We start from the raw sequence: 18,025 nt of genomic DNA, 5'->3' as shown, positions 1-18,025 counted from the left end.
TAACGAACAGGCTTATTTCCTATTGAGGAAGTTGGAATTAATTGGAGGGGAATTCTTTCTCACTCTAGAAAGTAACTGACTGGACAAAAAAAAACGGCTAACTGTTATATAGCATACAGCCTCAAAGCTAACACGACATGGGCAAAGGACTACTTCATGAAATATATAACATCAATGCTCAAACACACCTTTTCTGTTAAATAGCTTCATTTTATTGTTTATATTCATTTTGCATACAGTATTTAATCACTCATAGTTTCTATGTTGGTGAAATTGCTGGATCCACCATCGTTTCGTTAGGTTCTGTGACCCATAAATGACATTCTGGGATGTGTTGTTGCTGGGCCAGGTTATGAAATGCACCAATATATCCAACATGAACCCATCATATATCTTCAGAATCTAAAGTGCACAGATCTATCAATAACATGCTATCAATAAATGATAGTAAAGTTTGGTGAGCCGGTCGTATTCTCTTCCACAGTAAATACAATTCTTTGCATCAGACAGACATTTGTGTTCACATTTAGAATGGCGTGAGACCGATTGCTTGGAAAATAAGTATGAAATTCCTTTATTTTGATTTGTGCTGTGGATTTGTTTAACCTTTAACACCAGTATGAAAAAAACAGAGGCTGAATTCACAGGACATGCCAGAGGGCCATCCCAGAGAAACCCGTTACAGAACAATGGTACGGTTCAGCTTACTGGGAAACCATCCATTTCCCTTCTTTCTGCCCATTTTGAAAGCTTTGGTTCTACATTCCACTTACACACTCAAACACAGTTCTTTACCACACATCCTTCGAGAAAGACATATACGTATCTGGAGGTGTGCTTGTCCTCATTAATATACAAAAATAGGCATTTCCAAACATATACAAGATAGTTGCTGCTCTTAAACAGATCAACAAATAGATCTATAAATAGCATCCAGTAGATCTCTTCTCGTTTTTGAAGTCTGTTTAAGCGTAGAGCACACAGTGAACCGAGAGCGTTTCCTCTCAGCTATTCCATAGATTGCCGTTGGAACTAATGGAGAGTTTGAAACGTTGGTGCATAAACAGCAGCGATCTAACATCTACATTTTAAGCACAGTCATTTCAGTCGAGGTCTCAATTCTGCCCTTGCCGTAGCCTACACAATCATTATCGTTGTACATTCTGGCCATTATCCTATGACTAAAGGTGTCTGTTTATTTGAATGAGCAACATAAATTCATATTATAGTCAGTAAGCATTGAAGTGCAATGATAAAAAGTGCAAGTATAGATTCAGACGCATTCATTTCGTAAATTGTTTGCAACAGGGCCCCCGGAATAGTCATTTTTAGAGGCCTCACAACAGAAGAACACTACAGCTGATGCCGTTTCTAACCTAAAAGATATATGCTTTCCTTTGAGAGTGAAAATCTAGGGTTTTCGCTATTTGGACAGGGAGGGGAAGCATTCCTCATCTGCCCATCTTGGGTTCAGACATGCTATTAGTTCCTCAATAAAGAGTTATTAATGCCTGTTGATTCTAGGAACAGGTCAGATCTCATTCACATACGCAGAGACAGACAATTCGGTAGGAAGCACTAGTCCGGCACTATTCAGTGCCGTTTGAGGTCATCACATTGCTTTCCTGAATTAAGTCCCCCGGAAGGACTTGCTCACCTGATAGCCCCCTCTTTCCATCATTAGTTACTGAGAAAAGTCTCTCTGTGATCCTGTCAACAGAGAAACAGCATCATTTATTGATGTAAAAAAAACGAAACAAAAAAAACCAAAACCGACAAGATATGTGTGGAAGCTATCCATTTCAAACGCATTATCCCCGGTAACCTCTGATGGTGCCATCAGAATTTGGATAATACTTTATTGAAACCATAAGGCTTTACAGTAAAATGCAACTTGGCCATATGATGGCGAAAGTCTTCTCCGGAGACGCCGGCTGGGCTGGCAGCTCTAGCTGCTCTCGGAAGAAGTGGGCGGCGCGGTGGAGGACGACCGGCGCCGGGAGACGGACTGCGAGCGCTCGTGGTTGTTTTTGTCGAATGGCTGGAGTTGCACCTCCAGAAAGTCCCGGTGTTGCTGGCTGATCACCTGACTGATGAGGCCTGGAAGAGCCTGTAAGTTGCTGAGCAATGTCTCCAGTTTGGTCTCCAGCAACCCAATCCTCTTTTCCATGTCTTCGCCTCGCTCGTTAAGGTCCGAGACCAGGTCGTACATGATGTTTTGAGTCTGAGATGAAGCGAGGAAAAGGGTATAGTTAACAGAGATTCATAAAAGATTGGTCGAATAGCCTGGTATTATAAAACTAGCTACTACTAGCTAACTACTCAGACTTGTGAATATTGGTAAAAATAAATAAATAATTGTTACGATGCCAGTTATCGGTCAATGAACCATTGGTAAACCAATGTTTACCAATATTCACAAAAGTCTGAATATCAAAAAAAACAAAAAAAAAACTGACAAAAGTCCAAATATTAGCAATGCATAATGCTTGATATTTTAAAAATATTGAGTCAAACAATAAAAGGCAACATTTGATGGGGAAAAAAGGAACTAACCAGAGAATTCACAGATAAAGTAACTTATTTAATGTATTATTTGGATAATTACACGTCCTTTTGAGTAACAGCCATTTTGCCTCGAATTAGAAATGTGTAGCTTAACAACAACAGTAATTATTCAAAATGCATATTGCTTGTTGTAGTCTAATGCTCATTTAGTTATGCCAAAAAGCATAAATAAAACAACAATAAAAAACAGCATATCGGTTTTCATATGTTTAAAAAATAAATCGCTATCATCAGTCTTAAAAAAGCAATATCAGTCAATCTCTACAAAGGTGGTCTCTCTATTTTTAGCACATTGTTATGTAGTTGCTAGGGAGCTCTGTGCATTTGCTAGTACGGTATTCTGGGTGGCTGCTTACTGACATAAATCAAAAGAGTATAACACTGATATTCCGGTCTCTAGATATGGCTCAGCTCCCTCCTTTAATTTAATTAAATGTGATTTTTTTTCTCTTCTATTATCCACCAGGTAAAACTCATTAGGCTGATGGCTTAGAAAAGTAACATCACACCTTTTCTCAAAAAGCCACATGATTTGAAGCACAATTCATGTCTGTAGCAGACAGTGTGTGACAAGTTATGCAACGAAGTTTAATACTTTGGCTTAGAGGTTTGTTTAAATCCCTCACCACAGTGACACTAGCCTTAGCAGACACCACTAAATATGAACAAACTGCCTTCATATTACATTTCTAAAGACATTTCTAAAGAAAAACTAAAAATGAAATAGAAGAACTTGAAAAATAATAAAAAACGGGTCACAGAAGTTGCAGACGTATCTGGGTCTGTGCTGTCTGAAGGTTGCAGAAGCACTGCAGCTGCTTAAGTTATTTTAAGCTGCATTATAGGATTCATTGCCACTGGGAGCAGCTGCTGCCATGATTAATGTTATACCGCCCTCTTATGGTGAGAGGCAATTACAGCAATGATAAAAGGAGGCTGAAACCAGTATGAGTCATATCACGCTCCACCTCAATGTCACCCTCTCCGGTTTCTTTGGGAGGTGCGGGACAGGAGGGTAATTGGGTAACACTAACTAATGACTCTCACGGCAAAGCCCAGACAGAGGTTGCTAGGATATGACCACTGCGGATGTTTGAATGTCACAGCTTCGGCGTGTGTGCTCGTGCGAGAGGCTGTTCCAGCTGACTCATCAGATCTCAAGTGTATCCCTTTCCCAGGTTTCTGTGGGTTCTGCAGAGTCAGGCTGGCAGCAAGCCTGGTGTTCCCCAAGGCTCGCTCTTAAGCCCGTCTAAAATATGGCCATAAGGGAAGTGCAAATGCAGTGCTTCAAATTTATCAGGCTGTTTTAACATCTCAGGTGTCTCATCAGTTATTCTTTTTTTCTCTCAGGAGATGAAAGCTTTTCCAGACCATTAAGCAGCATGATGTATTGTGCGTAGAAAGAGGGAAATAAATAACAAAAGCCAATGTGAGAATGTTTCGTGAAGGAAAAAGAATAAATTAACAAACATCAACCATATGCTTAGTTGCTCTTTGTAAGGAAACAAATTATCTGCACCATATCCGAAAACCATATTGTAGATGAAACGTAAAGAATTAAACAAATTTAAAAATCACGTCTGTTCATTTGACACCTGTAGACTTACAATATATGTGCGCTTTGGAATTTGTGCTAAAACAAAAAACGGACCTCCTATTTTCCCATCATGCATTAGTCAGACATTCAACTCATTATCTTACCTTTGCAAGGTCCACTAGAGAGTTTGCTTGGTCATTCAGCTTGCGTTGCTCCATTTTTACACTTCTTAATCTGAACACAAGACCATTCAGAGCCCAATAGTGGCAAGCGGTCAGTACACAAATCTTTTGACAGGTTCTCCATTCACAAGCCACACATTTCAGAAGCACTCCTAGGACATGCACAAGACATGAGGAGAGAATGCAGGGATTGAAGGAGGACTGAGGCGCATGCAAGTCAAAACTTCAGAGGGAAGAGGCTGTGGGCGCGGAAGGTCTCTCCAATTTATGAGGGATATTCTTTTCCACACCTCTTACAGGAACAAAGCTCTGATGAGAGACTTTCTGGTTATTAGTGACATAGGGATACATTATATATTAAAAACCTATCAAAAAATATTACAGAATTTACTTAAATTACTTACAAAAACTTACAAAATTTACAAGACAAACCAGTCACTTCTGGTCCTAAGAAGATATTTAGAGTTTAGTTTGAAATAACAGTAATACACTTATGGTAGAAGTCTATGGGGTCGGGCAATAAATGTTTAAATATACAGTGTATTAAACTTTAAACAAGTTAAAACAACTGTATTGTGATAAAATCGCTTACTGACTTCATCTATACACAGTTATATTCATTATTTCATGACTACGTACAACCAGTGAACCGACTAACATTCAAATTAAATGTGTAAGGGTATGAAACACAACATTCAAACATATTTACATTTGAAAAGTTCAGATGCAAAAGCCTCGAAGTGCCATCTGAAATTTTCTTCTGGAAAGATCATTTTTTATCAGTTCAGTAATTTCACTTAAATGCCATTGAAAATGACCTATTAATTGTCATTTAAGTAAAAGTACTGAACTTATATATACTTACTTGATAAAAATGATCTTTCCAGAAGAAAATTTCAGATGGCACCTAGAGGCTTTTGCATCTGAAATCTTCATTTATTTATTAAAGGGGTCATGACATGGATTTTTTAAATTATTTTAATATGTTCTTTGATGTTCCCTTATAATGCTAATAACATTGTTGTTGTTGTTTTTTATATAAAAATAATAATAATATTTATATATATATATATATATATATTCATACTGACCTTCTGTCTGAAATGATCTGTTTTTAAGGGGAGGCTTCTTTAAGGCTTGGTATGGCCACTGTTATGATTGGTTAATGTCATTGCGTATATGTTAAAAAGACAAGGCAAATTTGATTTCTCATGTCATGACCCCTTTAAGTTATGTTATGTTACAGGCATGCTTACAGACAAAGAACATTGTCTTATGTGAAATTGCTTGTACGAGAAATAAGCTGGTACTTCACTTAAAGGATGATTTATAAACGTTGTAGGTCAAATACATTTTTTTTTACAGAAGAATTAAAGAGTTAGAAAATGAACAAAAATGTAAAGGATCCCATAATTTACTCACCCTTAAGCCATAGGAGTATATGACTTTTTTCTTTCAGCCATATTTATATTTAAAAATATCCTGGCTCTTCCAAGCTTTATAAGATTTGAAGATTTGAACATCCGATTCAATCCATCATAAAAGTAATCTATACGACTTCAGGGGGTTAATAAAGGCTTTCTGAAGCAAAGTGATGCGCTTTTGTAAGAAAAATATCTATAAGCTATAACTTTATAATGTAGAATAACTGGCTTCCAGTTACGGCCGTGCGCAAGTCGGTTACGGCAGAAGAGTGACCTCTGACCCGACGTTTGGCTGAAAGAAGAAAGTCCTACACCTAGGATGGCTTGAGGGTTAGTAAATCATGGGACAATTTTCATTTTTGGTTGAACTATCCCTTTAATATGAGTGCTTTAACAAAAATATGAGCTTCACATTCTGCTTTTAAACCCTTCTGAACGCCTAGCCCCATAGACTTCCATTGTAAGTGCGTTAAATGCAGTATTTTTTAAAAAAAATTTACAAACTGAAGAATAGTCTAATTTTTTTTTGGTGATACTTGACAGCATGTCCATAGAGTGTAAATTGTTTTGAACCTGGAACATTGCTTTAAACTAACGACTATGAATCCTGTTGAATAATGGTTTCGCTATATTATAAACTGATCACTGTGAACTGTAAAGAAGCGGAGATAAATAGCCTCTAAGAACTGAACACTACATCACACAGCTTTGTAAACCAACCCTCTCACTCAAATCCATACTACTAGCATTAATTATTCATGTACTCCATTTAATTAGGTTTCATAGGAGCTACTTATCTTCACTATACATTAAGTGCTTTCTTCTCTCGTTCTCAAGGGCATGTAACACACATAAACTGCGGTTTGTATGTTTCCGCAATCACAAGGGAGAAACACAAGAAAGCTGTTCTCCGTTCTAGGGGAAAGGGATTGAATCACAGCTGGAGATATTTGTAATCATTGCTGAGAAAGAGCAACAATTTCGCAATTCATTGTGTAGGCTGGCGCATTAAGCTCTGGGTTAAACTCTCTAATTAAACTGTGTTCAGATCAGAGAGGAGAGAATAAGGGCGGCCTCCGGGGACTGGAAGGTGTTTGGCCCAGATGTAGCAACTTCCACCCAGGAGAGCAGCATTAAGAGGGTAATATATACTGATACAAAGAGTGCAGTTCTGCTGCCAACCACTGGAGGGCGCGAATCAAGCTTCACACAGCAGAAAAACAGAAAAACATGTCCTGAGTCTGTCCAAAGATTACTGAATGAATCACACAAGAACAAGGCCAGATCAGATTTGACCACTTAGTCAAAAGAATAAACAAGGAATTATACAGAAAATTAACCCTGGTTTTAGGACCATTAACATTGATTGGATTTGACATTTTCATCACTTCTTACCCTTAAGTTCTCATTATTGTAATACTGTCCTTCAACTTACTTTTGGTTTTTCCCATTTTTCTCAACTATATATAGGCTATAACTTTTATTTATATAAAATATATGAATAATTTGCAAACATTTATACCAATTAGAATGTTATACTAAAAGTAATTCATGTAAACAAAATAAAAGTTAAAGTAATAAAGGCAATAATATATTTTGTTTAATTTGTGTGGAATTCAAATGTTTTTATAATATAAACAATTTGTGTGAAAAAGAAAACAACTCTAATACATCCCCTTGTTATATATATATATATATATATATATATATATATATATATATATATATATATATGTGTGTGTGTGTGGGAATTTCCCATTATAACTATAAATAGTTTTTCTATTTATGTATAAATATTTCATTTATATTAGAATATTTTTTTAAATAAAATAGCTGATATAAACAATCAATATACTGTAACTTTTTTTGTTTAATTTGCTTTACATTAAAATAATTATTATATAAAATAGCTATTGTAAACAAAACAAAATTTAGATTATTTTCTGTTTAAATCAGCATGAAGAAATTTTTTTTGTTTAATTTACAATAAAAAAATTATAATATATTTTGTGTGAAAAAAATACTATACATTTTTATTTTATTTTAATCAGCATAAAATAAAGTCAATAAATACCACCATTTTAAATGGCAATGCCTGTCATGAAAATAATGTCAAAATATTAATGGTCCTAAAATAATTAGAACTTTCTTTAAGTAAACAATTTTTTTTTTTTTTTTTGTGGTGAAATATGACTGGGACATTCCCACAGAAATGGGGAATCCAGGCACTTCATCTACACAAACATAATTGCTTTTAAATTCCAATTGTTGAAATATTGTAAGTATGTCTTGAGAAAATGGCTCCATTACGTTCATTTTACAGTTGGATGACCGATAGCGTTTAGAGAGAGAGGAACCAGATTTGACATGAAAAGCTTTTCAAAGCATATACAACTAAATCTAATTTATTTGGAGGGCTTTGCATCACATTTATATGTCTATTGTTCTAATGCATTTGGCAAGGATCCGCTTTTGACATCACAGGGTACATTAGAGAAAAGCGGTAGCCTGCACGCTGAACCGAGTTTCATTCATGAGGCTCTTTCTCTGTGTGCTGAACATTAGCTCCTGCTGGGGCAAAGGGAGCAGAGCATTTTGGGATAAAAGTCATCCAGAGGCTCCCTGGGGCACCCGCTGACCTTCGCGTCCGAGAGCTCTTGTTCGCTCGCACAATCCCACACCGAGACATTGAGCTGCTTCTGTGTCTTTCTCCCTGTGTGTGTGTTTTCTTGCGCTCAGTCTGATTCGCCACATGCTGCTCTGTATACAGTGAACAAATGCAATCGTTCATAGCAGTGTCGTGCAGATGAAGCAAACTTCATGCCCGTTTGCCTCGCTTGCATAGGCTTCGCGAAATAATTCAGTGCTTGGCAAAATTCAGCAGCCGGCCGATCCACATTATGACTCGCTAACATCTGCACTGTTATCGGTCATCCAACTGGGAAATGAAGGGGTGGTGGTGGGGTGTTTGAGGAGGAGGAGGGAGGGATAAGCGGAGACAAATGTTTCAGGAGCAACTCGGATTCCATGAGCCCAAAGATGCTTACGGCCGTATGAAACAAAAGAGGATGTAAATGAAACATTTCAGGAACAGTCATCCTTCGACTCATGGAAGCAAAGTCAAGTTTTAGTTTTAATCAGCGGCTGTCTGATTAAACGTCCCAAATAATCACATTCATGCAACAATGGAAAGAAAACACCCTCTATCATTGATAACTGGAATTCATTGAGTAAAATGGTAATGTATAGCTGGTTTAGTTTGTTTGTCAGCTCTGGTTTTAGGACAGTCCAGCTGAGAAATGCCTAAAATGCTAATTGCACAAAATTTTCAGGTCACAATTCAGGCCAAAATAATTTTTTTTAATAAAATCTATTTTTAGAAAATATTTAGTTTTTGTAGGACCATTAAGATATATTGCATTGTGACAATATTAAATATTATTATATAATTATATATACTTTAGTACAATAAATACTAACATATATATATATAATATAATATACATAATTTCATAATTTTACTAATATATATTTATAAGAATGACCTTTTTTGCTTAAAAAATATACTTAAGCACCATGAAAATACTATTTCGCAAAAAAAAAGGTCCTAAAAATAGGCAATGTGAGCTATATATAAATTATAGTTTGTTTGTTTTTTAAGAGAAAAAACCTGGCTATGTTCTTGACAGGTTTTAATAAGATTCTGCTAATTAGCAATTGTCCTAAATAAGTGGTCAAAAAGTTACATTTATTGTCCTTAATTGTCTCTAATATTCCGCTTGTTGAAAAAAGAATCCAAATTATTTTCAAAGTATGTGTAAGTAAAAGATTTAATAATGCCTGATGCACTTTTCAAAAATATTTGTACATTTTGTTTAGAGAATGAATTTCACTTATCAAATGAGGGCGTGTACATTTTGTTTTCTTCTCAGTTCATCAGATAGAAATACAAGCTCTCATTTGCATGCACACAACAGATCTGTATCTAAAGGTGAGGCGAAGACTTACTTTCGAGCTCTATTGCATTGTGTTGACACAAACAGGAAAAAAAGGAAACATAAAATAGACAAATGAATTATCACAACAGTTAAAATGTGGCATGATTATTGTGTTCAGATCTCCCTGCAATCTCCATCATCACACAGTCATCAGGTGATACACTTTTATATTGACGTCCCCAAAATCCCAACACAAGCACAACATCCACAATTGTCCATGCTTTTGCCCTTTTCGGCATTATCTTTTTTGCACTAGTGGCACCAAACTGGATTAGCAGAAATAAGAGTGTTTCCGAACAAGATTCCAAAACCATTCCCTTCGGATCCGCCCCTGACTGCCATTGTTAAACTTACCAAACTACAAACTACTCAAAGCTAGCCTTTAAAAAAAGTAGTTAGCTACTAAAACAATTACAAAAGCTACTTTCACTTTCACCCATGAAACCCCATTAAATCGCAGTAAAATTGCTAGATTCACTTATTTTTATGTAAATTTACCACATTTGTCAATCACACTTGCAGCAATTTTCCATCTTTTATCCGTATTTCTATTGAAACTCAGATCTCATTAACAAACAAATTTAGATACAACAAAAAACTCTACATAATATAAGGGGCCGTTTAGACAACACGGATTAAAACGGAAAACTTTTTATGTGTTTTGGTCGTTCATTTACACGTCAACGGTGTTTTGGGGAGCCTGAAAACGCAAACGTTTGAAAACGAGTTTCAAAGTGCACGTTTTTGAAAACGATATCGTTATTGTCTCCGTGTAAACTACAAAAACTTGAATTTGTGAAAACGGTGACGTCATGCATATTACGTGTTCAGTCTATAGACAGGTTTTCGTCCAATCATGAAGCAAATCTTTTTCAAAGTTCACCAAAAAACAAACAAATGCGAATTAGGTGCGTCCGAGTGGATGATGGTGGTATTAGTAACCTATTAACCAACAGTAAATAAAACAGCATCATGAGGATGGCCGATTAGTCACGTGGGTTTAATGTTCGCTATGTCAGAATGTATTCGGCAAATGCGTTTCCATCTCGCATTATTCCCATTAACTCTTTTTCGCACAAGTCAAAAACCACCTCAAGCGAGTGTAAACTTTTTTGCGAATTACGGAATTTTTCTTTCGAAATGAGGCAATTCCATCACTCATTTTGGATGCGATACTTTAAAATTTGCATAAAAACAGGTTGACGGAAACATAGCTTATAGGCAGTGTTTCTTTACAAAGTGACATCGCCGTCTACTGGCCTGGCATGAATAATACAAAGTTTTTACTTATGTCCTCTGTACACGAAAAACGCAAGTGATTTGTTACAAACAGCAGCAATTAACTGGCTATTAAAAGAAAGACATTGTAAAATGACATTGCCACAAAAGGATAGCATTCATAGCATTACACCGTTAAAGTAAAGACTTTTGCGCTACTGAAAAATGGTGTTTAGCTAGGAGCTAATTAAAAGCAGCGATTCCACTGCATGACTTTTCCATTGTATTTCTATGTAAGTATGCACTAGACGGATGTGTTTGCACTCAAGTTCAAAGTAATACTTTTAAAAAATGCGTCTCTAGACTTCTTTTTCTTCATTTCACTACCCTGCATGTTTTGTGTGAATGGCCCCTTCCGCCCCAAACTCACGGCATTGGTTGACGTAGATGATGACACACAAATCCATAACGTTTGTACTTTTTGGACACTCAATCTTTATCTTAAATCATAAAGTAAATATTTTAACATCATCTTTTATAAAAAGACACTTTAAAAACCAGCAGCTTATTACTGGAGTGTGTCAGATTGCGCCTGACCTCCATCAAAGCGGCAGATGTGCTGTGTGTCAGTCTTGTGCCGCTCATTTAGCTAGCGACTCCCTGGCCCAAATGTGCTGATCCTAAAGACCCCACTGTAGATTAAAGCAGGGGGTTGGTGGCGCAGCAGGCGGTGCATACAGCTGGCACCACCCACGCCACCACCTGCCCCTCTCCTCACGCTCTGTATGCGCACACGTGGATGCTCTCTCCTCGTCCCCAAAGCCACCGCTCGCAACCTTCATCGTGACGTGCCATCAACAGCGCATTTGCTTATCGCAGCTCGGCACCTGTTTCCACAGCAAAGGACAAACAGACCTCCAAAAACAAGATGTGCTCCTTATTTCCTGTGTGGCCTCGGCATGTGTAGGACACGAAGATAGCCTGAAGATAATTTCAGCGCTATACTAGACTCGCTAGCCTTTTACTAATGCATGATAAGAACGGCTTTGATCAGTGGAAATCGATCCTAGTCGTCCTCATTATGCAAAACTGTATGATTTCCGTGTTAAAGGACACACACCGGAGCCATTAGTGCAGACAGGGCCAACTGGGAAGTTTTAGATTTGGCCTGCAATGGCAGTTTCCTGTCTTTATGCGTCTGGAACGGGGCCAGGTGCTCTTCAAATATAAAGGACACTGAACAGAAAAAGGGAAGCGAATTAAAGTAGAAGATAGAAAACCACAAAGGTCTGTTAAGATGAGTGTGCGCACACCTGAACGGTCGTATTGATGCTCACATATAGTCTAAATGAAGGCATGTGAACTCATATACAACCATAAAAACACAGAAGCACACACTAATGGTTTTTCACAGAGCCGGGAGCAAATTGACCATTAATCTGTGGTGTCATGTGTGAGCAGTAGCCTGTGGTTTATGTGCGCTGACTGAACATTAGCCCACTCGCCTGTATTCCCAACATCTCTGCTCCAAGCAATCTCAGCCTGTTTTCTTTCAGCTATGCATGCACCTATAAAAAGAGCCAGAACATTGTGTGACGTTACCCTCAGCGTTATTAGTTGTGATGTATCACGCAAACCATGGCCCGACGGCGTCTAATTCCATCTCGTGGCAAGAGGGAAACAGAGCAGACAAATCAGAAGTTTGAATACATTGTCTCTATCATTATTAATGAAACAAGGTGATTTTGCAGTGGTTGCTAATGGCTAGCTGGTGGTTGCTAAGTCTTCTATGTGGTATCTGGGGAGTCGCTAGAGGTTCTGGCTTGTTGCTAGGTGGTTGTAAGGACATTCTAGTTTAGATCCGGTTAGTGTGGGCTGGCAGAAATAATGAATGGATTTTTGTGTGTGTGTGTGGGGGGGGGGGATAATACACTAGATAGATAGATAGATAGATAGATAGATAGATAGATAGATAGATAGATAGATAGATAGATAGATAGATAGATAGATAGATAGATAGATAGATAGATAGATAGATAGATAGATAGATAGATAGATAGATAGCAATAAGTCTTTTGAATAAGAGGAATGAAATGTGAATATTTTAATTTTTGATGTATATTTGTGTATTGTTAATTGTTTTGTGATTGTATGGCGAGACCAAAGACCAATTTTCAGCTAAGGCTGAATAATAAAGTCCTACTACTACTACTACTATATAGATAGATAGATAGATAGATAGATAGATAGATAGATAGATAGATAGATAGATAGATAGATAGATAGATAGATAGATAGATAGATAGATAGATAGATAGATAGATAGATAGATAGATAGATAGACAAACAAACAAACAAACAGACAAACAGAAAGACAGTCAGATGGACAGAAACAAACAGATAGATAGATAGATACATAGATAGATACATAGATAGATACATAGATAGAAAAACAAACAGATAGACAGATAGACAAACAGAGAGACAGTCAGAGACAGACAGACAGACAGACAGATAGACAAACAGATAGACAGATAGATAGATAGACAGATAGATAGATAAACAGACAAACAGATAGACAGACAGACCCAGACAGACAGATAAACAGACAGACAGACAGACAGAATGACAGACAGATAGACAGACAGACAGACAGACAGACAAACAAACAGATAGACAACCAGACAAATAGACAGACAGACAGACAGACAGACAGACAGACTGACAGATAGACAGACAGACAGACAGACAGACAAACAAACAAACAGATAGACAACCAGACAAATAGACAGACAGACAGACAGACAGACAAACAAACAGATAGACAGACCCAGACAGACAGACAGACAGACAGATAGACAGACAGAATGACAGACAGATAGACAGACAGACAGACAGACAGACAGACAAACAAACAGATAGACAACCAGACAAATAGACAGACAGACAGACAGACAGACAGACAGACAAACAAACAGATAGACAGACCCAGACAGACAGACAGACAGATAGACAGACAGACAGAATGACAGACAGATAGACAGACAGACAAACAAACAGATAGACAACCAGACAAATAGACAGACAGACAGACAGACAAACAAACAGATAGACAGACCCAGACAGACAGACAGACAGATAGACAGACAGACAGAATGACAGACAGATAGACAGACAGACAGACAGACAAACAAACAGATAGACAACCAGACAAATAGACAGACAGACAGACAGACAGACAGACAGACAGACAGACAGACAGACAGACAGACAAACAAACAGATAGACAGACCCAGATAGACAAACAAACAGACAAACAGACAAATAGACAGACAGAATGATAGACAGACAGATAGACAGACAGACAAATAGACAGACAGACAGACAGACAGACAGACAGACAGACAGACAGACAGACAAACAGACAAATAGACAGACAGACAGACAGATAGATAGATAGATAGATAGATAGATAGATAGATAGATAGATAGATAGATAGATAGATAGATAGATAGATAGATAGATAGATAGATAGATAGATAGATGCTAAACGTGCTCACGTCTTTTGCAGCATGTCATGCATGACACGCCATTCTAAAAAATCTAGCAATAAAGTTAAAAGAAGTTCAACTTTTTAATAATGCGTTTCTAGACCTTGGGCCCTATCTTGGGCCCAGCGCAATTGACTTTGTACACCGACGCATGTATCATTCCTATTTTGCACCCGCGCAAAGCAGACTTTTCCCTCCACGGAAGCACGTCGGTTAACTAAGAAATACACTTGCGCTCCCGGGGGCGGTTCAGCGCAAAGAGGAGGCGTGTTCCGGTGCAAACGTTCCTTCATGCTATTTTGCAGGTTTAGAAAACAATTTCGCCACTAACCAGGAAAAAATAGTTTAAAGTCAGTGGCGCATTGCGCATGTTATTCATATGCTATTTTAAGGGTGCATGCTTGGCCATAATCAATGTAGCGTGTGCACAACGCGCACTTGATTCTCTCATCTACACAGAAGCAGCAGTTTTCATTTTTGCAAATCATACATTATTACGATAGATAGATAGATAGATAGATGATAGATAGATAGACAGACAGACAATTTATTATAAAAGCATACATCTAACTTACACATTTACCCAAATTATCATACGCCTGTTTAACCGAAGTTAATTTGGGTGGGTTTCTCCATCCCCAATGTCCCTGACGAGAACGTCGGTCTCCTCGGCTGTGAACCGCTCCTGGCGCGCGCCTGGCAAATCCGCCGTTATAATAGGAATCCGCTTTAGAACAAGCGCGCCTGCTCTTAAAGGGAATGTGAGATGTCGCTCTGATTGGTTTATTTCACGTTACGCCCAAACCACACCTATGAATAATGAAGCTACTTCAGACCAACCCCTTTTAGATTTGCGCCGGGCGCAAGAGGCATTTATCCCGCCGGGAAAATAGCAACAGCGCCCAAGACCCGCCCACAAAGTTACTTGCGCTTTGCACTTGACACTTGCGTTTCAGATCGTTAAAATAGGGCCCCTTGTGCTTTTTTACATGCCACTCACTGTGTCTCGCATTTTTAACAACAAAAACGCATTCTGTGTGAACCAACCTAAACAGATTGAAAGATAAACAGCGCAGTCTTATTTCAGAGTTGTTATTTAAGCACAGTTTGCCTTGTACATTCAGTTTTTCCGATTTAGCTAATTATGCGGAAAGAACATCTTTCAATAATGAATATTTGTCTTTATGAGCAGCATGGTTGATTTAGGTAATTATAAGGACCAGTGCGAGACAAAACAAACAGAAGGGATTCAATAATCTCATCTAAATGCGTGAAACGTTTCCCCTCAAGCTCAAAATGCCGACCACACATTTCAAAGCTTAACAGGACAAATAAATCTTATCACTGAAAAATTTTAATCTTTACTTAATAGCTAGCATTAAACTGGTCACAACGCTAATGTCATGCAGTTGAAAAGTGGGACAGAGTGATGAATAAAGTTTAAATGAGGAGAGAAAAGAGAGAAAGGAAGAGAGTCTGACAGAACCCTAAAATGAAAGGCGGTGAAACTTGTCCCTTGACACCTTCATGAATAGTGAAACAGGAGTAAAGGACGATAGGATGTGCTCTCCACATCCGTCATGGTTTCCAGTTGCTTTAGAGATGCTTCTTATTCAATATTAGCTTACACGGCCCACAATAACAGCGCTAGCCATGGACTTCAAAGCCATTCACTGCTTTGATACTGTTGCTTTGAGATATACACCTAAATTCAGCTCAGTTCAATTACAGTATTTCCTTAGGTCTTGTTGAAGAGTGTCTCCTGATCATTTCAACCTTTTAACACATTTTGGTAGAGCACTTTTTGAATTATGATATAATTCTGAAAAAGATTTTTGAACTAGGCTTAAAGGGTTTTCACCCAAAAATGAAAATTGTGTCAGTAATTACTCGCACTCATGTTGTTCTAACCCCGTAAGACTTTCATTCATCTTCGGAACACAAAGTGACTACAGTGGCTCAACCTCAAGTTTATCAAGCGACTAAAATACTTTTGGGGGGCGTTACTAAAATAACGACTTTATTCAACTTTTAATTTTCTTCTGTGTGGGCCTCTGATGTGAGTTCACGAGAGCGCCACGACGCATGCGCGAGAACTGAGAAGATGACGCAGATGGGTCTCGATGTCGTGTTTAAAATGGTTCTAAAGTGTGCATTTCCTGGATGTCCGAATCGTGAGAAACCAACGAGAAAACGTAAAAGTGCCTTACCAGTGCCGCAAAAGGAATGGCTTACCTTTCACACTTTCCCATCAAATGATCGTGAGCGTGAACTCACTCAGAGGCCCACACAGAAGAAAATTAATAGTTAAATAAAGTAGTTTTTTTTGGGAGGGGGTAGTTTGCGCACAAAAATAATTATCGTCGCTTGATAAACTTAAGGTTGAGCCACTGTAGTCACTTGGACTATTTTAACGATGTCTTTAATAACTTTTCTGGGGCGGCAGAATAAAATTACATAGAAGCCTATGAAGGAGTGAGACAGCTCTCAGATTTCATCAAAAATATCTTAATTTGTGTTCCGAAGATCATGGAACAACATAAGGGTGAGTAATTACTGACAGAATTTTCATTTTTGGGTGAACTAACCCTTTTGACAATTGACACTTAGTTCTGTGCCTTTTTGAGCCTTGAGTGAGCACCGTTTAAAAAACGTATTAGTAACAACAATTATTAGTGAAAGAGATAATGAAGTTCTGTCTAATAGAGCGAATGTCTAATAGGTGATAATCGTGGTCGATAGTTGATACATGGCGGATATTAGATTACACACTATTTTGACTAAATAAATTAAACAAAACAATAAAAGCTAATATCAATCGTTTTATACAATTTAGGCATCGCGACATTATAATGTACTACATGAAAAAATAGATATTCATTTTGAGATTCGCTAAAGGTTAACATTTTTGTTACAATTTTTTGTGTTTTTATAGATTACCTTTAAGTATTTTGGGATCAGTAAGATTAAAAATAATAATTTTATTCAGCAAGGATGCATGAAATTGATCAAAAGTGACAGTAACGACTTATGATGTTGCAAAAGATTTCTATTTCAAATAATACTGTGCTCTTGAAAAAATAGAAAATAGAAATAATATTACATCACAGTTTTCACAAAAAACTGAAAATCACCATATTATTAGAATAATTTCTCAATAATTAGATGATTTGTACATGTAAAAGATAGAAGTCGATTCAGAATGCTGAAGTCTCTTTTACTATTAATGGGCATCTCAGCTGTTTGGTGGAGGCTCATAATACAAGGTTTGTAATGTTTCCTTTAATGTTTCACATTGTATTTCTGAGAAAAGAGTGTTGCTGTGGTAAAGACTCATGGTAAAGTGCTTTATAACCCAACTTTAAAGGCCACAATTTCAAGCCAGTATCTCTGGAAGTGGCTGAAAATAAAACATAGTGAAGAAACTACAAACCCAGAAGGTTTCACCTGAAATGAGGAGGTTTTATATCACCATTTTCCCTTTTGGGTATGCCAAATAATCAGTCACTGGATGAGTGTGACATTTACAGGGCACTTACGTCCCCT

General features: G+C 37.5%; 1 protein-coding gene across 3 annotated transcripts in view; it reads right to left on the bottom strand.

The window, feature by feature from the left end:
• Positions 1–198: 198 nt before the first annotated feature.
• kcnn2 (potassium calcium-activated channel subfamily N member 2) overlaps positions 199–18,025 on the bottom strand; it is a 39,778-nt gene continuing 21,951 nt past the window's right edge. The window contains exons 7-8 of one of the 3 annotated variants that reach the window (XM_082158406.1): positions 4,270–4,339; positions 199–2,224 (exon numbers count right to left, since the gene is read on the bottom strand). In XM_082158406.1, coding sequence (XP_082014532.1) covers positions 1,949–2,224; positions 4,270–4,339 — 346 coding nt within the window. In that variant the 3' untranslated portion in view covers positions 199–1,948. Of the gene's footprint in view, positions 2,225–4,269; positions 4,340–9,708; positions 9,729–18,025 lie in introns of those variants that run through there. The other 2 variants (XM_082158404.1, XM_082158405.1) reach the window with 2 other exon arrangements.

The sequence above is a fragment of the Leuciscus leuciscus genome (genome assembly GCF_965113295.1).
Source record: "Leuciscus leuciscus genome assembly, chromosome: 24".
In the NCBI taxonomy this organism is placed as follows: Eukaryota; Metazoa; Chordata; class Actinopteri; order Cypriniformes; family Leuciscidae; genus Leuciscus; species Leuciscus leuciscus.
The sequence above is the reverse complement of the archived record's forward strand: the minus strand, read 5'-3'. Positions and strand labels throughout refer to the sequence as shown.